This window comes from Heteronotia binoei, chromosome 4 (assembly GCF_032191835.1).
Source record: "Heteronotia binoei isolate CCM8104 ecotype False Entrance Well chromosome 4, APGP_CSIRO_Hbin_v1, whole genome shotgun sequence".
NCBI lineage: Eukaryota > Metazoa > Chordata > Lepidosauria > Squamata > Gekkonidae > Heteronotia > Heteronotia binoei.
In genome coordinates, this window is record NC_083226.1 from 149,093,383 (window position 1) to 149,115,390 (window position 22,008).

The 22,008-nt window shown below is 42.2% G+C and overlaps 1 protein-coding gene across 1 annotated transcript in view; it reads right to left on the reverse strand.

Annotated features, from left to right (window-relative positions):
• Window positions 1–1,235: 1,235 nt before the first annotated feature.
• ITGA1 (integrin subunit alpha 1) overlaps window positions 1,236–22,008 on the reverse strand; it is a 107,890-nt gene continuing 87,117 nt past the window's right edge. The window contains exons 20-30 of the mRNA XM_060236013.1: window positions 20,307–20,442; window positions 19,597–19,677; window positions 14,961–15,037; window positions 14,039–14,128; window positions 12,526–12,628; window positions 10,578–10,691; window positions 7,303–7,398; window positions 5,456–5,560; window positions 3,286–3,378; window positions 2,541–2,657; window positions 1,236–1,672 (exon numbers count right to left, since the gene is read on the reverse strand). Of these exons, the coding sequence (XP_060091996.1) occupies window positions 1,628–1,672; window positions 2,541–2,657; window positions 3,286–3,378; window positions 5,456–5,560; window positions 7,303–7,398; window positions 10,578–10,691; window positions 12,526–12,628; window positions 14,039–14,128; window positions 14,961–15,037; window positions 19,597–19,677; window positions 20,307–20,442 (1,057 nt within the window). The 3' untranslated portion in view covers window positions 1,236–1,627. The remainder of the gene's footprint in view (window positions 1,673–2,540; window positions 2,658–3,285; window positions 3,379–5,455; window positions 5,561–7,302; window positions 7,399–10,577; window positions 10,692–12,525; window positions 12,629–14,038; window positions 14,129–14,960; window positions 15,038–19,596; window positions 19,678–20,306; window positions 20,443–22,008) is intronic.

The following is a 22,008-nucleotide window of genomic DNA, read 5'->3' on the forward strand; positions in this document are numbered from 1 at the left end:
CCAGAAATAGTTCAGACACAACTGAGTGGGAAACAAAAATAAAATCACAGTAACATCTGGAAATATGTCCATTTTGGAGCAATACTTTGATCTATTGTAATTTTTGCAAAACAAAGTCGTCTTTTCCCTTTCTGCACAAGCCCTTGAAAGCTGTCCCTGAGAGTTGGAGAGTTCTCTGTGAACCTGTCAGATGTGGTGGAGGGGCTGCAGCAGGCAGGGGAATTGGCAAGAGTTGGGGATTTTCCTTTGCATGAACAGAAGTACTTTCCATTTGCACAAGGACATCTTTGGATCCAAACCTTTGTCTTTGGTACAACCAGGGCCAGATCTACCTATTATTGGAGGGGGGGGGGCAATGTAAAAAAATGATGCCCTCCACTACTCCCCCCCCCCATGAAGATCTACCTATTTTTAGAGGGGAAGGGGTGCTGGTAGTGCCCCGTTTTGGTACCTGCGGTGGTGCCCCCTCTGCCCCCCTAGATCTGGCCCTGGGGACATCAAATTAATTCTGCTTCACAAGGTAGCTTCTATGCCTTGGTGGGCATCACACATGGTACAAACAGAAAATGTCACAGGGGTAATGTGTTCAGTGCTAAGTTTGGTATGTATCGTTCTCTATCCAATTTTACACTAGCCATATTCAGAAGTTACAATAAATGCATCTACAATGCATGTACAGTACACACTTTTAAAAAATAAAGTGCACCAAGTATTTCTCATGTTATATTCAACACAAGTCCAGCTGAATATGTAATTTATCCAGGTACTGGTCCCTGGTTTCAATTGCAAAGTGAATGTGCATTGGTTCTTTCTTACCAACAGATCCATGCATGTATTTGCAGCATGTAACATGTGAACAGAGATACTGCATGTTAGTCAAAATTTGTTTGCTTTTTTTAAGTCCAGACATATAGATCAAATGGACACTGAGTGAGGTAAAGAAAATAAGCTTACTGAAGTACCTACTTTTTCATTTTTACCTTGTTTTGCAACTAATAATGTATAATTAATTGATTTCATTCCTACTTGGGGATGATAAAAAAATAAATTTATAGAATTGTTTTCTCTTATATGTTAAGAGATTGTCCCAAACCTGTTATTTGGGTTTGTAAATCCCATTTTTTCAATATAAAGTACTTTAAGTTCTGTGTGCTTGGAATCAAAATCTCACACTAGCCATAAAAGACATAATTTTAAAGACAACAGCCAGGATCCAAATAGCTATCTGGGGAAAGTTCCAACTCAAACCAGCATTATATTCGACCTGATTTCTTTGAACAGCAGACCCCTAAAATAAATCACTCTGCATATGTACTTGGAGTGGATGGTTAAGAAACCAAAGTCCAATTCCCCTTCTGCATCCACTGTACCAAGCCCTAATTCAGGCTGTGTCCAGAAATAAAACTAAAATGTGTTTCTCTTATCCAGCTTGTGCTCCAGTTAGTTTTAATTTCTTTTCTTTTTTTGGCAATTAGGTACCTTGGTTATTCTATGATGAAGTGCAAGGAAACTTTGTGGCTATCTAAATGACACTAGATGTGGCATTTTCTGGTCACATTTCTGAGGCAGACCTGAGAACAGATCGCTGTAGAATTGCTACAGTTTGTTTTGTTGTCATTTTCCCTCCTCATTTCTCCATTTTCTTCCTTAACGGCCTCTTGAAAAATCCAGCCTACAAAGAAGGATAAAACAACAACAACCCTTTAAGTCAACTTTGAAATGTACAGTTCTGCAACTGTTTACATTTATATTGCTTACAATTATATGTTATTCTAAGCTTTATTTTGTTGCTTAAAACAGTAGTTGGTTGAGGGTGCTTAGATATCTCTGTTAGAAAGCCCCAGCTCACTCACAGGACAGAAGTAAATATTGTTAAAATGGTTTACACTGCTTTACCATTAAAATGTTTTGTCATTTTTGTTCAACTATGTGGAACACAGTGGTAGGGGGGGAAGTGAAAATGGCACCTCTCTGCAAAGTTGTTATCAAAATGCAATACTTTCTGAATCGCGTATCTGTCACTATACACTGTCAAATCTTTCATTATTCAGTTATGCTAACAGCAACTGAAATTCAATCAAATTAATGCTAGTTCACTGTGCTGTTCTTCAGATATTGATACTTAAAATAATGCAGACAAATTGCACGTTTCCTTTAAGACTTGGGTTTCTTCCTTTAGCTTTGAGAAGGCTGCCCTCTTGTGGTCAAAACATAGGAAAACCCAGAAATGTAACTAGAATGTCCATCACCAGAACATCACTTTATGTATTAGGTTAGATCCTTCTGTCCAGTGAGGAATCTTCCTGTGACGGACATCTTCATATGGTGGGTCCTTTATCAGAGGAAGATTCCTCACTTAGTTGAAGCAAAACAGAGCATCCAACCCACTACATTCCAAACCTTAATTTATCAGCATGTTAAGCAGAGACGAAGCAATCAGGACTTTCTTGTTAACTATTTCTCCATCCTCAAACTCAGTGATTCTTCAGGACACACTGGGGTAAAAAAATCTAAACAAAAAATCTATGCCATTATCTTACCTTCCACAATGCAAATATAAGTAGCGTAAGAATCAGAAGTCCTGCAAAAACACTCAGCAGAATAACCCACAATGGGACCTGGCCAGGAAGAAGCTCTTTTGAAATCTTAATGATGATCTGAAAGTTATTAAAATGGTAAAACAATATTTGTTTCTTTAAAATAGGAATAGTGGAACAGAGACTGATCTCATCTGTAGTTACCATAGCTTAATTCTGGAGAATCTAGTCTTGTCTAACAAGTGATGATAACTTATGCTGTGAAAGTCGGAACAAGTTTTAATATTAGCTGGTATTTGTGACATAAACAATGAGTTGAACAAAATTTACATTGAAGTCAGTGGCCTGTCTCAGACATTAATTCCCCCCTCCCTTGCTGGAGAGCTGATCAATTAATTGCTATAATAATACAGAAATGCCGGTAGACTTATACTTGTGTGTACAGATGAGTAAGCCATAGCTTGGCAACTTGACAAGTTTTGCCAGGAAGTGGGGTAGAAATTGAGTTAATAGCAGCAACAACCCAAGAATAGCCAGGGGTAGAATTTGCAAAGCACATGTTCTTGTAAGCAAGTATTTTTAGAATTGGGCTATATGTGTGTGTGTATACACACACCAACACCCAATACTACATATGTGCTTGCTTTGAAGTAGGTCTCAGTAAATATTATGAACTAAAGCCTTTACTCTGGTTTAACAGATTTTTGGATTAAGATTTCAGTACATGGGAGAATCTAGTGGGACTTACCTCTCTCTTTTCATCATCCTTTTTCAGGACCAGTGATGAATTTTCACTCTTCAGTAATGCTGTTACATTAATATCTAAACTGTGAATACTTGCCTAGAATACAACAGAGTTGAACTCATTTAAACTCAATTTAATAAAGCTTTAAATCACCAAAATAAATCAGAGTATTTTTTTTGGGGGGGGGGGAGAAAAACCATACATGCAAATAACACCAATAATGAAAATATGAAAATGATCAGAGGGAGATCCATAAGGAAATCATCTCAATGTCTTCCAGCATTGTCGTTGCAATCATAACATGGCAATAACTCAAATCAGGGCCACGTGAAGAAGGGAGAAAGCTTACTTATCACTTGCTTATCACAACTGCCAAGCAGTTGCTTATCCCAACTGTCAAGCAGTTGCTTGTCACAACTGCCAAGCAGTTACTGGCTTGAGAAGGAAAACAGACACGGAAAATACAAGTGTCTTTCTGTCTGATAATGTGTGCCAATTTCAAAAGGCAAAACCATCTGAGAATGGGAAAACTGAACCCCTCGCTATGTGTTGTGTACTCAGTTTAAATCAGCTCTGCACAGGTTCTGACTTGCTTTTTTTTAAAGGCTGGGAAGATCTGATCATGGATTTCTTAGTATCTCAATCTGGTGGTGGAAAGTGCCATCGAATCACAGCTGACATATGATGACGCATAGGGTTTTCAAGCCAAGAGGCATTCAGAAGTGACTTGACATTTCCTGCCTCCACATCACAACCCTGGTATTTCATGGAGGTCTCCCATCCAATTACTAGCCTTGCTTACCTTCTGACATCTTACAAGATCTGGCTAGCCTGGGCTATCCAAGTCAGAATGGGTGACCTTAATGCAATCTTAAGGGTTGGATCCTACAACTGCATGAGTAGAAGAAGCTTGCACAGGAAGGTTGCTGCCCCTTCCAAGCCCAGATATCTTCTGATGATTGGGGACCCTTGCAAATGAATTGCATAATGACACTGGCAGCTGCAGTAAAAAAGGGGAATCAGGCACAAGGGCATCTCCTCGACCTTCTGCTAGCAAGGCAAGACTCAGAGCCAAGCTTGCACTGCTAACAGAAAACTGAGGACCGGCAATGCTACCCAATCCTTCCCTACTCAGTACAGCTCCCTTTGCTTAAAAGCAACTCTCAATCTTCAGCAGAGGATTACGGGGAAAACAGGCGACTGCTGGGGGAACTGAGCAAGACCCTCTTGCATGACAGCTTCCTTCTGCACACACAACCACAGGATCCAACCCCATGGATCTTCTTTGTTCTCACAACTGTGATAAATCCCCTTCCTTGTTTTCCTGTTTGTTTGTTTTTTAATCTGTGTCTATCATACTTTTCTGCCCTTACTCAGATGGCCTAGGCTAGCCCAATCTCATCATATCGTAGAATCTACACAGGGTTGGTCCTTGTAAATATTGGAATGGGAAATCACCAAGAAAACCATGGCTGCTATACAGAGGCTGGCAAGGGCAAACCATCTCTGAATATCTGTTGCCTCAAAATCCAAGGAGTTTGCCATACGTCAGCTGGGACTTGATGGCACTTTCCAACACCCCCTACCTTTCTGCCTGTACTATGCCCACAGTGGGTCAAAGAATGGACAAAACGTAATAAAAATACAGCCCTACTGAAACAATGATAACAACAGACAGCAAAACATTCATAGTTATCAGTAGAGGAACTGAGGCTGAGTGACCTTGCCCTGCCTCTGGACCATAACTATTCTTATTAATTGTCTGTTTACTATTTATGTTTGCTGTAAATTTAGCCTTTGGACCAATCTATTCTGCCATAGAGGATAACTTGACAAGAAAGATAAGGACTGTCCAACACAAAGAGGCATTGTGGAAGAGGCAAAGACATGAGTGGAGGAAAGGAAAGAAAGGTTTGCAGAATGGTACACCTGGTTAAAAGATAGTTACATATTAGTCTGATAACATGTATAAATTAGGCAAAGTCAAGCGCATTTCAATGCAATCCTAAGCAGGCAATGATAAACTACTCCTGAAGTCTCTCTTGCCTTGAAAAGCCTACAGAGTTGCCATAAATTGGCTACAGATTGGAACTATGCTAATCTATATACATATATAACAGAATGACAATGATGTGATGTTCTTTCATGCTCTTGGTTTCAGTGGCTCACTTACCATTATAAAGGTAGGTTTCCAGAGTCGGAATGAAATGTTCACCTGAGTTACATCCGATGGGGCCAGAGTACAGTTAATAGATGTACATCGATAGGAATCACAGTCCTGTTTGAGGGATCATGACACAAAGGCTGATTGAAATGTAAAACATGGATGTCCAGAATGACATGTTTTCAAAGGTCCTATCAGTGGTCTTTCCCTCATTACTACCAATGGCATACTTTCAGGGAGCACCATTATCCTTCAAAAGACATTTATCAAATAGGAATTCATTCATTATCCAGTAATTCAGGGTCAGAACAGATAAGATCTGTGTGTACCATCATCTTTTTCTTTCCTTTTCATATTATCAATAATAACGAGGGGAACCAGGTTTTGATTAGCAAAACTGAGCAGGGGTTGCATTCCAATATAAGTTCAAATCCAAATCTCAGCTGTGCAGGAAATTTGCCTCTACTTATCCACCTGAGCCTTCAAATATAAACAAACCTTCAGATTAAGACTTCAAATTTCATGGAGTTTTATTTAAATCTGTGATGTAGAATGCAAATTTGTGAATAACAAAACAGGGATTGCAGCCTTCAGTATAAACCTGTATTCATTACAATCCAAGCTACAGCCAAAGTCTAACTATCTCTGTGCTTACAATTTTGTGTCAAGCTGGACTACTACTCTAGATATACATGCCCACATTGCGTCATTTATTCTCGAAGGGCTAAGAAAAAAAGCTGCCCAGAGCCTGCTTGGGTGATAGGGTGGGATATAAATCCAAAAATTAAATTAAATTAAAATACAATTATGAATAATAATTTGATGAAAACATTTAAGGGATTAAATAATCAAATGCAAAACTCCATTGAGCAAGTGCCTTTGACACACACCTACCAATACACCTGTCAGTCATCTAACTATGATAATAAAATGGACGCTCCATATTCAGAGGCAGTTTAGATTGTAATACCAGTCGCTGCTGGGGAGGCAACTGCAAGAGGAGGCTGTTGCTTTCTTAGCTACATCTGACTGACCAATACTGGGGGGAAGTTGTTGGCCCAGACCAGGGATCCCTAGTGTGGTGCTTGTGAGTGCTAAAGTTTCTATCAACACCTTTCCTGGCACCCACTGAGTGTTTTTTGGAAGTGGGTGTGGCTTTTCCCTTGCCAGGTTTCTGATTGACCTTTGGAGGTCTGATTGGCTGTGCAGAGTCTAGGGTTGTCAAGTTCTTCCATCACTGTGATGGGGGACACCTCATGCACACAGAGTTTTTACAACAAATCCTAGAGTGTCCCCAGCGTGATATGCCATGCGTGATGACATCACTTCCTGGTGACATCATCATGTAGGGTATGTTATATGCCAATGGGGCTCTCTGGGGGTGGATCCCCCTGGCAGCCTGCTCCATGCTGGCGGATTGGGGCCCTCCAAACTGGGCCCCAGCGGGAGCTTGGCAGCCCTAATGCAAACACCCAAAAAATTATTTTGGCAGCAGCTGCTGCCACATCTCAAGGAACTTCACTGTGTGACTGAAGGTAAGCTGCATGTATGCATGAAAATATTTTAAAAAGATATGTCCATTTTAAAAGATATCCTGTTAAACAGGGCTTCTGCCTGAAATGCTGAAGAGTTACTATGAGAGTTATACAGAACCTCACTCCCTGACATTCTGTGGCTGGTTCCACCTTGTGTGGCAGCCATTTTGTGGTTGCACACACCAACTTGTGCTGGAATTCCAAAGGTACCTGCAGGCTCAAAAAGGTTGGGGACCCCTGGTCTAGATGAATCTTTAGCCTGACCCAAGATGGCAATCCGCTCAAGCTATGTCATGCAAACAGAAGTTTTGAAATACATACCACAGGATTCTTTAGAGGCTCTCTTTTCCTCGATGCTATGAATGGTTGACCAGCATCAATCATTAATGGATCAATGGGATGACTGCAGACTGCATTCTAGTAGGGAGGAAAATCAGTTTAAAAAAAAATTTCCCATAAAGTGTTTGGGCTAATTTGATTTGATAAAGAATGTAGTATTTTGCTTGCATATGCTAACAGGAAGTGGAAGCATACATGTAAAGGAGCAGAAAAAATATTAATTAAAATTGCCAGAGTAAACTATCGAAATATTACTATAAAAAGGAAAAAATATAAACAATGATTCAAAGACATTCACATACGTAAAAATGACTAATGTATTAAGAATGCTGGTGAAACAGGAGGTTTTTTCCATAAAATCATTACAGAACTACCTTGATAATGTGGTCTAACCTAAATTATGTATATCAACCTATGCCCATCAAGATGACTTGCAATATAAATAAAAAAAGATGGCTTACAATAGAAATAAAACATTACTAAAACACAATTAAAAATGATTATGAAACCCATAAAACCCACAGTTCAAAACTCTGGTTAGGACTGCTAATAACAACAAATCAATTAATTGCGGTCCTAAACAAAACTGTCTTTAACCGCCTCATGAAGAATGACGAGTGAGGGGGTCAGGTGCACCTTCCTGGGGAGGCTGTTCCATAATTGTTGGGCTGCTATGGAATAGTACCCCTCTCATGTACACACCAGACAAGTGCCTTTAATTGGCAGGACACTCAGGCAGTATCCCCCCACTATCTTAATTCTCAGGCAGGAACATATGGAAGAAGATGGTATTTCAGATACCCTGGTCCCAAGCCACAGAGCTTTAAAGGAAGAAATAAATGCATTCAATTGGGTTTGGGAGCAGATTAGAAGCCAGTGTCATTGCTGTAGTACTGGGGACATACGCTCCCGATAGTTGGCCCTGACCAGCAGTCTAATCACAGCATTCTGCACTAATTGCAGCTTCCAAGCACTCTTCAAGAGTAGTCCCAAGTACAGTACATTGCTATACTCCAGTCTAGATATAACTAAGATATCAATCACTGTAGCTAGGTCTGACTGACCCAGGAATGGATGCAGCTGATGTACCAGCAAGACCTGGGCAAACGCACACTTTACCTCAAAAGAAGGAGATATGGTACATATTGTCATTCAAAATTATATGGAATACATTGGAATACTGGGAATTTGGACTATGATAATAAAAAAATAGACATTGTCATAAAGGAATATTATTTTCTACACCATTGAGAGGCCTACAGGTAGGGCTGCCAAGTCCAATTCAAGAAATATCTGGGGACTTTGGGGGCGGAGCCAGGAGACTTTGGAGGTGGAGCCAGGAGACATTGGGGGCGGAGCCAGGAACAAGGGTGAGACAAGCATAATTGAACTCCAAGGGAGTTCTGGCCATCACATTTAAAGAGACAGTACACCTTTTTAAATGCCTTTCTTCCATAGGAAATAATGAAGTATAGGGGCACCATCTTTTGGGGCTCATAGAATTGGACCCCCTGGTCCAATTGTTTTGAAACTTGGGGGGTATTTTGGGGAGAGGCACTAGATGCTATACTGAAAATTTGGTGCCTCTATCTCAAATCATAGCCCCCACAGAGCCCCCAATACCCGTGGATCAATTCCCCATTAGAGGTTATAAAACTCAGGGGAGCAATGAGGAAGGACCCTTTTGGTGCTGAGTCCATCAGAGCAGACAGAACTGTTGGCTGAGGTCTGGAGGAGGTGGCCATTAACCATGTGCTGGCCTGGGGAACGCTTCAAGATGATGGAACTCTGTAAAGATCTGTAACTTCCTAAACTAAGAAGCCGGTCCTGTATTTTAACATCTGATAGGGCATGTATATAGAGAGGGACAGAGGATTTGCATTTTACCCATTTATTTTGAATCTCTTGCTTGCTTGATTTATTTATTTATTTATTACTTTACATTTATATCCCGCCCTCTCCGCAAGTGGACTCAGGGCGGCTTACAGTATCATAAAACAGTCAATTCCATAAAACATATAAAACCATAAAACATTTATCAAGTTAAAAACTAGTACGCTATCTCAGTCTAGTCTGGCGGTATTGGGGTCTGACTATGACCGCCAGCTTCTGTAGGATGTCCGGTGGCAGCCCATTTTCAGTCAACCAGAAAAGCCTGCCTAAACAGTTCGGTCTTACAGGCCCTGCGGAACGCCGACAAATCCCGCAGGGCCCTTATAGCTTCTGGGAGGGTGTTCCAGAGTTCTGGTGCTGCCACCGAGAAGGCCCTAGATCTTGTTGCGGCTAGCCTGGCTTCTGGTGTTGTGCTAAAAGTATGCTTGTGAATATTTTCTTTTCAATAAATATTTTATAACTTTTGATGGTGGTGGTGGTTCTCTGTACCACATAGACCCAGGGCCATACCGAGGATTTTAAAAGTCAGGGGGCACCCTTTCCCATCCACTGCAGGTTTGGCCACTTCTCAGAAGTTTTCTGGGGCAGGGGCAAAAACTGGAGGCTCTGAAAATGGGCTAAGTCAAGGCAGCCAACCCTAAAACTTTGAAGTCAAGAAAGGACTGCACCTTGTGTGCAAGCAGGGGTGTGTGTTTCCTTTCACCTCCCTTTCCCTCAACTCAGTGCACTGCAGCCAGCAGCTCCATCCTTCCTCCCTCCCATTCCACGGAGCTGCCTCAGCCTCCAGCTCCTCCACCTCCCTCCTCTCTGCATGCTGCATTTGCTGCTGCAGTGCACTGTGCCCTGCTGAGCTCTCCCAGCTCTGGCTGCCACTGATGACGCTTCACTGGCTCAGCCATAGCGAAAAACAAACAAACACCCAAAAACAACAATGGCTTTACCTTGGAGGGCCCCCTGGAAGTTGGGAGGGGAGGAGGGCAGTGTCCCTACAGCCCCCCCCCCCTTGGCTATGGACCACCACCATCTAGACCACCATTTTGGACATGCTATTTTCAAAGGAGCACTTGGAAGGGAAGCTGGGAGTTCTAACCCTCCCAGTGAGCAATTCCTTACAAAGGTCAGATGGTGGCAGCCGGTCACCTGAGAAAGGGAGAAAAGCATCTCCAAGTGTTGGAAAATCCTGGGGGGCAGGATGGAACAGGATCTGCATGCCAGAGCAGCCCCGTTCTGTCACAATTGGGATTGCTCAATCTGTCTGCATACTCATTATATCAACTTGGTTATGTATTTTAAATTAATATATGCTTCCTCTATGTAACTCTGCCATATGATAAACAAATAATAATTTCCTATATCTAACTTACCTCTGTGAATGATAGTCTTGTTAAGTACAGAATAGGGCTTTGCGTTGAAGTCAAGTTAGGGAATGAAATTTGCAGTGTAAGTTCTGGCACTGGAAAATATTCACCTTTAACAATCTGTGGACAAGAAGAATGATGCTTATTCTGAAAGTTAGAAAATACTTTATTTCTTTTATTAAAAGTCTTCTCAATAAATTTCTTTTATTAAGTCTTTTATTAACAGTCTTCAGTAGTAATGTGCTCATCCGTATTACAAGGAAGGAGTCCTGTTCTATGGTACAGTAGAATCTCACTGTTTGATATCCCAAAGCCCAACAACAATACGTTCTGATAAAATATAGAGGAAAACAAATAAATTTAGCTCAAAATATGATAAATAAACAAATGAGTTTAAATCAAAGTGAGCCTAGAACTATGTTACTGCCGGCACTCCTAACACAGATAGATAGAGAGATAGACAGATAAAAAAAATAGATAGACAGACAGACAATATAGCATTTTAATTCCACCCTTTCTCCAAGAAGCTCTGGACGGTTTATGTAGTTCCTCTTCTCCTTCTGCCATTTACTCCCTTCTGACCATGACCCTGAATATAAACATCACTATGATCAGATGGTTGCTTGAGAGAATGGAAAGCCAAGAAGATTAGAACTCCTTGCACACATGATCCTTGCATTCAGGCCTCAGATTCAGAGGGAGCTGACAGGAACGCAGCTCCTGAACCTTTCTGAGAGTTCCACCTCCTTGTCCATTGAATAGTATGTGCAGCCGCAATCCCAGGATGAGCTCCACCACCTATTTTTCTACGAAACGACCCCTGCTTTCATTTGCTCAAACCCACAATATTTTCCCTTCAATTTAATTTTGAATACATTGAAGAGAAAGTTTTTAACCTTCCTGTGACACCTTTTTTCCTGCCACTAGAACATTCCTTCTCCCATTCACTGAAATGGCACATTGTTCTTTGAGATAATCCTGTTAATTTGGGATACATTCTAATCTATGTCTGATGAACTAATGCCATGTTTCTAAAACAGGAAAGAAAACACAATAATATGCCAATCACTAGAATTTTACAGGTGTGGAAAGGAAAGGTAACACATGTGAGAAGACAGAATACAGCAAAACATTTCTTTTTGTGAGTGCTGATAATTGTTTACTGGGAAAATTCACTTTTCTTATAACAAATAATAATATCATAAGATTTCTCATAGAATCACAGAGTCTGAGGGGGGCATACAGACCATCTAGTTCAACTGCCTGTTCAATGCAGGATCAACCTAGAGCATCCTTGATAAGCGTTTGTCCAGCTGCTGCTTAAAGACTGTCAGTGAGGGGGAGCTCATCATCTCCCTAGGGAGCTGATTCCTACAGGGGTTGTCTACTCCTGATTCTTATTAGCCTTTGAAACCCAGATGGTTTCAAACCAGGTGGGGGATGTGGGGAAAGAGTTGGCACTTGCCAGTTCCATATAGGGAAACTCCTGGAGATTTTGGGGTAGAGCCTGGGGGGGACAGGGACCTCAGTGGGGTACAATGCCACAGAGCTTATCCTCCAAAACAAGAGAATTCATCTTTGTAGTCTAAAGATAAAATGTAATTCCTGGCAATCCCGGGTCCCACCTGGAGGCTGGCATCTTGTTTTAGACTACCACTTTTTCTTCTAATCAGAATAGCAAAGGCCATTGGAGAAGGTATACAAAAATGATGGTTTCATCCCCCTTCCCCCAACAGTAAGCACACAAGAAAACAAATAATCAAAATAGTAATATAAGTAAAGATTCCAAAAGTATATTTGTCATTGTAAGAACAGCAACTAAGCACCTGGAAAGAAACAAAGACTACATTATCTTAAAAGCTAGGACTATAAAGTATTAGAGTTGTATAAAATGGCACATATTGTTATATCACAGGAACCTCAATCAGAAAAAAAAATGTGCACTTTTTCTTACTGAATAGCTGATGTTAATTTCATCTCCGATATTCTCAGTGGCATTGATAACAGGAGGAACTGTCTCGTTTGCAGCAATAATGATATGAGATAAAGTTGGATTCCTTGAAAAATAATAAGAATTTCTTGAAGTGATTTAGCATTTTCATATCTCAATAATTCCTACCATACCCCAGTAATGTAGGTCAGCAAAATGCCCATATTTTAGATAGGGAAGCAAGGCTGATTGCAGTACTACTTCTCACATTAAAGAAAATTATAACCCTGTGCTTTAGCAATCAGCAACATACATTGTGAAACTATTGCATTAATCTTCTTAACAGAGTGGATGGTGTAGCTTTATTCTGCTTTATGCAGTTTTCTGAATAATACTTGCCATATGACATGTTGATTTTTAAAATTGTATTTGCTTCATTTATACCTTGCATTTTCTCCCCATTAAAACAACCCTCTGAGGTAGATTAGGCTGAGAGTGCATGAGAGGTGCAAGGCCACCCAGCAAGCTTCTATGACACAATGGGTATTTGAACCTGAATAGCTAGCATATCTGTTGCTTGGGCAGAATTCTGGTGTGGGCACACATGCCAGGGGTTGTCTACTCCTGATTCAAGTCAACACAAAGCACTGCCTTGTCCCAGAGAAACCTACCTGCTCACTCAAGTCATCTATAGAGGCCCAGCTTTGGTTGCTCCTGCCATCTGAGGCTAGATGGCTGGCAACCCAAGAAATGGCCTTCTCAGTTGTGGCACCAAAACTTTGGAACTTCCTTTCCAGGGAGATTTGTCTCACTCTCTCCACCAGTATCTTTGACCAGCAGGTGAAGGTTTTTTTTTTAACTTCATCTGGCATACCCCCATTGACAGGTAGCCAGGGCTTGTAATAGCGGCTGGTCTCTTTAAGGAGGGGTGTGAAGCAGAGGAGGAATGTCACTCTTGTGGCCTGCCCCTCTCCACCCCTTGCCAGGGATGAATGCTTGGCTTGGCCACCTTAACTCATGACTTCCAGTGGTCCTGCCTGCCCTGTCTATCATGCTGCCCTCACCACCCAGCAGTGCTGAAACAGAATGCTGTGGCGAAATCGCCACAGATGCTGCTGTGGCAGAGCCTGTCAACACTGCTGGGGCCCCTTTTTCCCATTCAGCTGTCATGTACCTATCCCCTTAGGAAAGTGACTAGTTAGTGGTGGCACCACAGCCAGCTGCAACAGCACTGGCACAACACAGGATTGCTCTGCCCATGTTTAAAGTTTTTTGTTCACTGCCTTGTGGACCCTAATTGTGTGGAAAGGCAACATAAAAATTCCTAAATATATAAACATATTCCATTAAGTTGAATGATATAAGTCCTAATACCTCAATCGCTTTAATCACACTTTTAAAAATCAAGATACATTTTGGTTTTATTTTTGCTGGATGGGAAGGGGAATTATTCTTTTCTTTTTCTTTGTTTTTTTTTTAATCTCAGGAAGTCTTGTAAGTCCTCTAAACTAGGGAGAAGAAAAGCAAACACCAATACCTTGAAAACACCAATCCACTTTCATATTTTACTGCTATCATGATGCTTCCTCCATTGTCGAAAAGTGTGTCATCGTGTTCTTCACTGTCACTAAGTAGAAAAATGATTTAGATCAGAGTGTTCAATTCATCTGTTATATGTAGACTCAGATCTGCTAGACTGATATGCTTGTCAATGGTTGAAAACATGATCCATTTTTAAAAATCAGAACTGAAATAGCTATCTCCAACAACCAAAAAATGGCACTTCAGACTAAACTCCAAATGAGGCTAGTAAATAATTGCTAAATGGTTATGTTACCCAAGAAAGAACTCTGATATCTGTAATTTACAGTTAACAGCTATGTTTAGGGTTGCTGGCCTCCAGCTGAAAGCTGGAGATCTCCCGGGCTTACAACTGATTTCCAGACTGTAGAAATCAATTCCCTTGAAGAAAATATATGCTTTGGAGGGTGCAGTCTATGGCATTGTATTCAGTTGTGGTAGCTCACCATTGTAAAACATACCCTCCCAAAACTTCACCCCCAAACCTCCAGGTATTTCCCAAGGGGAGTTGGCAACCCTAGTTGCATTGCATATAAATATAACACTATATGGGCCTACCTTGATCTGCTACTTGAACTTCAGGTCTCAGCTCCACTGACTTTAAACTGGGTTAAAGTACATATTAATTTTATGGTTCTCTACAACTAGAACATCTGATTCAATTATGTCACAGTGGAAGATACAGCTACTTCTTTAATCCTTTAATTTGTCCTCTTTCATGGAATTGATGGCTACTATTCATTTCTAAATGGGGCTTGCTATATGCTCAACATTTGATTTAGAGCTAAACACATGAACAGATAACTTATTTGGTAATACAGGTTTTTGCTAAACCTGTTACTGAATAAAAATACATACAAATAATGACTGGGACTAACCTTGTCACAGAAAACTGAATAGTGATGTTTTCCAGAAGAAAAGACACATTGAACTGGAATACTATATTGAACGAAACCTAAATGGAAAGTCATTAAAATGTATCAAAAGAACAAAGTATTTAATATTAAGTAAAACAAGATGTGGGAGTTTGTCAATTTATTTATTTTGTTCCATTTGATTTATAATATGCTCGCCCTGAAACTGGCTTCCTGAAACAATGCTAACAGGGTATATAATATGATGTCACTCTCCCATGTGTGCCACTGGTGCAGATAAATGGGGTATAAAAATGGGGTTAAGGAGGGAGAGGTGAGTTGGGGCAATCCTCAAGTGCCATGCAGATCCCTAGAAATGGGGAACACCAGGGCCAGCCCTAGACTGTCCGGCATCCTAGGCAAGGCTACTTTTGGCACCCCCCCCGCACTGATAACATCACTGAATCACATGGGGGGGCACCCAGTTTGGTGCCTCCAGAAGACTGGTGCCCTAGGCAATTGCCTAGTTTGTCTAGTGGCAGGGCTGGCCCTGGAAAACACAGATACACAGGGAAAGTCTGATCTTTTTAATACCCCAAACTATCCACATTACCCTTATGTGGTTAGTCAATGTTAGAAACAGACAGGGCCTTTTTTGTAGCAGGAACTCCTTTGCATATTAGGCCGCACACCCCTGATGTAGCCAATCCTCCAATCTGGGGTCAGCGTGGCCCCAGGGATTTTTCAGAGCTTAATGGATTCTCTCTTAAAAGGGATTCCCGGGCTCCAGCCATTCTTTGACAATGTGCTGATCGCCACAGCAACGGAAGAGGAATTCGCCAGCAGCCTCCGCACCGTACTACAGCGTTTCAATGAGGCGGGGCTCAAGGTAAAGAGGGAAAAATGTCTGTTGGGGGTCCCTACAATAGACTTTTGGGGGTACACAGTGGATGGGAATGGGATCCACCCATCCAAGGACAAAATCACAGCAATTTGCGACACGCCAGCCCCCACTAACAGCCGAATTGCAATCATTCTTCAGCGTCTTCAACTTTTGCCATGCCTTCCTCCCCCACAAGGCGGCGGTAGTGGAACCCTTGCATAGGCTCTTAGACAAAAGGGCTTAGTGGGTTTGGAGCCGCTGGCAAGCCGCCACCTTCTGAGCCGTTAAAGACCTCCTGACATCCAATAGCTTTTTGGCGCACTTCAACAAGAGGATGCCCGTTGTTTTGGCCTGAGACGCCTCCCCCTATGGGGTGGGCGCCGTCCTGGCCCATGTGTTGCCAGACGGCAGGGAGGTTCCGGTGGCCTGTTACTTCAGAACATTGCAGAAACTGGAGTGCACCTAGTTTTTAGAGCTGTTTGTGTGAATTTAGAGGCATTTGTGTGAATTTTTTGCAGTATTCGCTCCTTAAGACGCACACACTTTTCCCTCCACTTTTTTTGGGGGGAAAAGTGAGTCTTATGGTGCAAAAAATACGGTAAATGATTACTTATATGGCTGTCCCTTCACCATCCATATGGACCACAAGCCCTTACTTGGCCTCTTTGCCCCTGACCAACAAACGCCTCAGATGTTGTCACCTAGGGTACTACGGTGGTCTATTTTCTTGGTGGGGTACCAGTATGGTCTTCAGTACAGGCCAGGGAAAGCCATGGACCAAGTGGACGCCCTCAGCCACCTGCTGCTGCTGTCAGACGATCCGGATCCGGCCCCAGCACACCAGATCCTGCTTCTAGAGTCGCTCCCGGACCGCCCAGTGCACGTGAAAGACATTTCACGCTGCTCAGCCAAGGACAAAATACTCTCCCAAGTTCTGAACTGGGTATGGAGGGGATGGCCCACAGGTCAGGTGGGACAGGAGTTTGGGGCATTTGCATCCTGCAGGGACAAGCTCTCTGTCCATAACGGGTGTCTGCTATGGGTGGTGGTGCCCCCGGTTCTGAGACACAGAGTCCTCATGGTGCTGCACGAAACCCATCCGGGGATTGTGCGCATGAAGGCATTCTCCCACAGATATGAATGGTGGTCTGGGATGGACAATGCAATCCAGTCTTGGGTCATTCGATGCCAGCCCTGCCAGGAGACCCAGCCAGCGCCTCCCCGGGCTCTGGTGCAGCACTGGGATTCCACATGAAACCCCTGGGCCCGGTTGCACCTGGACTTTGTGGGGCCGAAAGGATGGTGTGGACGACTAAAGAATCGCTCCGCCGCATCATTCAGGGGGACTGGGATGGCCGCCATGCAGAATTCGTAATATCACAGCCCGGTATTCCCTCCTCGGCCATGGGCCACAGCCCTGCCGAACTCCTCATGGGCTGCCAGGTAGTCACCCTACTAGACCGATTGCACTCAGACAGAGCTCTCAACCTGCAGGAGGTTCCAGAGTCGATCTGGGCACCTCGGGGGCTAGATATGGGGGACCGGGTTATGGCTAAGAACTTTGCGGGAGGGGGGGGGGCTGCTTGGATTTTAGCAAGGGTTGCCAGAGTGCTGGGGTCTGTATTGTAAGATGTTACAACAGAGGGGGGGTCCACCATAAGGAGGTACGTCGACCAGCTGAGGTCCTGCGAGAGCCCCGAGGTAGAAGTCGAGGATTACAGTCCTGACAACCAGATCGCCACCTCCACTCCTTCCCCGACCACTGCAGCAGAGGTAGGGGCCCACAGCCCCGCCCTTCAGGTGGAGTCAGCGGGCACGGAGGCCTGGGAACCACCAGCTGAGAGCGATACAATGGCAGCCCCTCCACTCACCGCCGCTGCTACTGCGTCCGCCCCCCCACCCCCTTCGGGGCTCAGGCGGTCCCCTAGAGAGCATCGCAAGCCAGCCTAACTCAATGACTATGTCAGCTAGGCTTGCAAACTAAGGGGGGAGGGATGTAGTATATGTGTTTAAAATTGTATCTATAAGCTGGAGTTCTTGCCTGGCTCACTGGGGCCTGAAGAACAGAGCTTGGGGGACAATAGGCAGCAGGATCCAAATCCTGCTGCCCTGCTCCAATCAAGAGCCCCCGACTGGTTTGAATGGTCCAGTCACATGCAGTGCGAGAACTTTGGGTGTGTATATATAGGGGGCCCTGCAGCCCTAGTTTTCAGTCTTTGTAGGCAGCACTATACCATGCTGTATTCAATAAAAGAGCTATGTTCACTACCACCTCGCCTCATTAATGTATAGAACCCACTATATTATATAGCCTTTAGTAGGATCCATTTCCCCCTTTACAGCAGCAGAAAAGCTGGCTGGATCTAACCAATTGTGTGCATTTGCAAGGACATAAAAAATTGTGGAATCTAAATGTACAAAAATACGTTAATGTAGCCGATTATAGACATGCATTGTCTTTGACTAATTGCATCTCAAGACATCTGTCTAAATGTATAAATATTAGTTTTTTCCTGTTCAAAGTAGCTCTGTGTGGACATTTGTTTTGAATTAGCAAAGGATACTGTATGCTACTAAAAGGTAATTCGTGAACCATGCCGAAAGAATCTACAACTGATTAAGCATGTTAACTTTAAAGTCTCCAGCTATGGTTCTCATCTGATATATACACAGTGTGAGGAGAACGAGTTATGGGAAAGTTTTCTGTCAGCCAATTTATTGTCAAGAGAGCTGAGCCAGGTCACATAACGAGGATATGGGAACACAACTTCTGAAAAGCCTCAGATAGAGTGGAATGCTGCTTTATAAACAGAGCAACGGGCTATACTGTTAATGTAAAGGCCGAGAACAATACTTGACAAATATGAGGTTATAAGAACGACTGCTGTCAGTCTCTCAGCCCTGGGGTCTTTCCAGACAATCAGGGTGAAGACATAAAGAATATCTGAGCAGCGGTAACTGTGAGGGGTTGTTTTTTTTTTGTAGTATGATCTTAGTTTCCTACTGCTCCTATGTCTTTTCTCAGTTTTAGTTTCACACAACATGTAGAATGCCTGCTCATTTATTGTGTGGGAGATAGGCATTTCCCTCAAGGAAGCCATTGGTTCTAGGGTATCATATTTCCCAGCACTCCAACTGTGATATATTGATGCTTGGAAAACGAGACTTTTTCTTCTGCTAGTATGTATATGTGTGCATAACTGAGCCTTAATACTGTGTCTGGAAAATGGTTGGATAATAATTACCATTGGATTAATTACCATTGGATAATAATATTTAATCATAATATGTATTATGATTTAAAGGCCCTAAACTCTCCTGGCACTAGGTATGTAAGGTATATTTAAAATGAATAATACTCTGCCAGCAAGTTTAACCCTAATAATAATAATAATAATAATAATAATAATAATAATAATAATAATAATAATAATAATAATAATAATAATAATAATAATAATAATAATTAATAATAATAATAGCAGCAATAAATGCTTTAACACTGATGGTGAGAGATAAAACTCTTGTATACCACACTATGATTCTAGCTCCAAAAAGGCTGCCAGTGAATTGGGTACAGGAATGGTGGCCTGAGGGGAAATGGTTCTGGATGACATGGGAATTAGCTTAGTTTACCAATGGGATGATAGATTAGACTTCTGCCAAGTTTCCATATGTTTTGATTTGGAGGGCCAACCATCACAAAAAAGGAACAGGTACTTGCTAACACAGGCAAGCTACCATAAACCCAAATCAGCTAAATATACAGTATCTTACCTCCTCTCCAGGGGTTAGGAAAGGATAACCCACTCTGCAGGTAATGTTAAGCCCAACTTCACAGCTATCTTTCTGAATTTTCTGAACAGAAAATAACAAAAAACACACTTATTTTTTTAAAAAATCAAAGTAGCACAAACTGAAATAAAATTCTAGGTACTGTAGTGTATGCTCAAAGACAAGTGAAGCTTTTAAAGTGTCAGATTAAGACCAAAGAGATCCAGTTTGAATCCCTATTTGGCCACAAAACACACTGCATCAATCACTGGTACATGTGAGATCATCTCATTTTATGCACACGACAGTGATCTGCCTCATGAGCTCAGCTCAGCTAGGATCTGAACCAGGTCAAAGACCAATTATTGTAATGCAACACAGGGATGCCATTTGAACTTCTTCCTTGGGTTCCATTATTACTTGAACCATTTCTATAGGCCTATTTCTCAGTAAGGTAATAAACCCATAAATCCATTTTTCTATTTGTGGAGAGGAGGGTTTTTTGGGTGGGGGTAAAAAGAATAATTTAATCATGTGACACATACCTGCAGTGTAAAGTACTCCATGCCAGACACAGGTTTACCACCTAAGTAAGAACTGTTTCTTTGATTGCCTATGTAACCACTTAGTAAGTATCCATACATTCCCACCCAAAGCTTGAGCAGATGAACATGTTACCACCCCAGTGCAATATAAAGTATAGGAATATGTACCTCAGTTCCAACGAAAATAATATTTGCAGGATATTGAACTATGACTCTTGTATTATAGGCACTGTCTCTTTTATTCCTAACAAGCAGATGCACTGGGAATTTGTAATTGCTTGACTTGATGATGACCGTAGAAGTACTGTAAAACATTTTAAAAATAAATCTGGGATAATAATTTTAAAACAATAGGAACCTCTGTTGAACTGCTCTTATTTTTAAGATATTGCTCCTAATGTTCCACTAAAATCTGCCCTCTTGTAATTTCTGGGAGAACTGGGTTTGATTCCCCACTCCTCCACTTGCACCTGCTAGCATGGCCTTGGGTCAGCCATAGTTCTGGCAGAGGTTGTCCTTGAAAGGGCAGCTGCTGTGGAGCCCTCTCCAGCCCCACCCACCTCACAAGGTGTCTGTTGTGGGGGAGGAAGGTAAAGGAGATTGTGAGCCGCTCTGAGACTCTTCGGAGTGGAGGGTGGGATATAAATCCAATATCTTACATCTTATCTTCTTCTGCTCATTGGGTATAGTTTTGTCCTCTAGAGCAGCAGAGAACAAGTTCTTGCTCTTTTTCATGTGACAGCCCTTCAGGTATTTGAAAAGCATGATCATGTCATCCCCTCATCCTGGTCTTCTCAAGGGTCCAGAGGAGGGCGACAAAGATGGTGAGGGGTCTGGAGACCAAGTCCTATGAGGAAAGGTTGAAGGAGCTGGGGATGTTTAGCCTGGAGAAGAGGCGGCTGAGAAATGATATGATCACCATCTTCAAGTACTTGAAGGGCTGTCATATAGATGATGGTGTGGAATTGTTTTCTGTGGCCCTGGAAGGTAGGACCAGAACCGATGGGTTGAAATTAAATCAAAAATGTTTCCGGCTCAACATTAGGAAGAACTTCCTGACTGTTAGAGCGATTCCTCAGTGGAACAGGCTTCCTTGGGAGGTGGTGGGCTCTCCTTCCTTGGAGGTTTTTAAACAGAGGCTAGATGGCCATCTGACAGCAATGAAGATCCTGTGAATTTAGGGAGAAGTGTTTTTGAGTTTCCTGCATTGTGCAGGGGGTTGGACTAGATGATCCTAGAGGTCCCTTCCAACTCTATGATTCTATGAAGGCTAAACACCCTGTTCCTTCGCATTCTCTTTTCCTTCAATGTTTTCTTATAGGACTTGTTTTCCAGCCCACCAGCCATCCTGGTGGCTCTCCTCAGAAATTATTCCAATTTTTTTTTATTAGGGGAGAGTCTGGATTTGGACACAGAATAGCAGATAAGGTGGGATTAGTATATCTCATGACTTGGATGCTATCCTTCTATAAACAGAGCCTACAATTGCAACAATTGCATTAACTCTTTTTTTTTTTTTTGCAGTCATGTCAAATTGCAGACTCGTGTTCAGGTTGCGACCAATTCAGAACCCAAGATCCTTTTTTGATGAGCTACTGCCAAACTGGCTATCCTTTATCTTATGCATTTTGTTCTTTTTGCCTAAATACAGTTTAGCATTTGTCTCTTGAAAATTTTGTTTTGTTAGTTTCAACTCAAGGCCATTCTGAATTTTATTTCTTTCTAAGGTATTAGCAATTCCTCCCAGTTTTGTGTCATCTGAAAATTTGATGACTTCCAGTACTGTCGATAAAAAATGATTATAGGGGAAAGGAAGAACAGATGCAGAACTGCTGTTTTTCATGCCAATGGTACACTTCCTGTAACATCT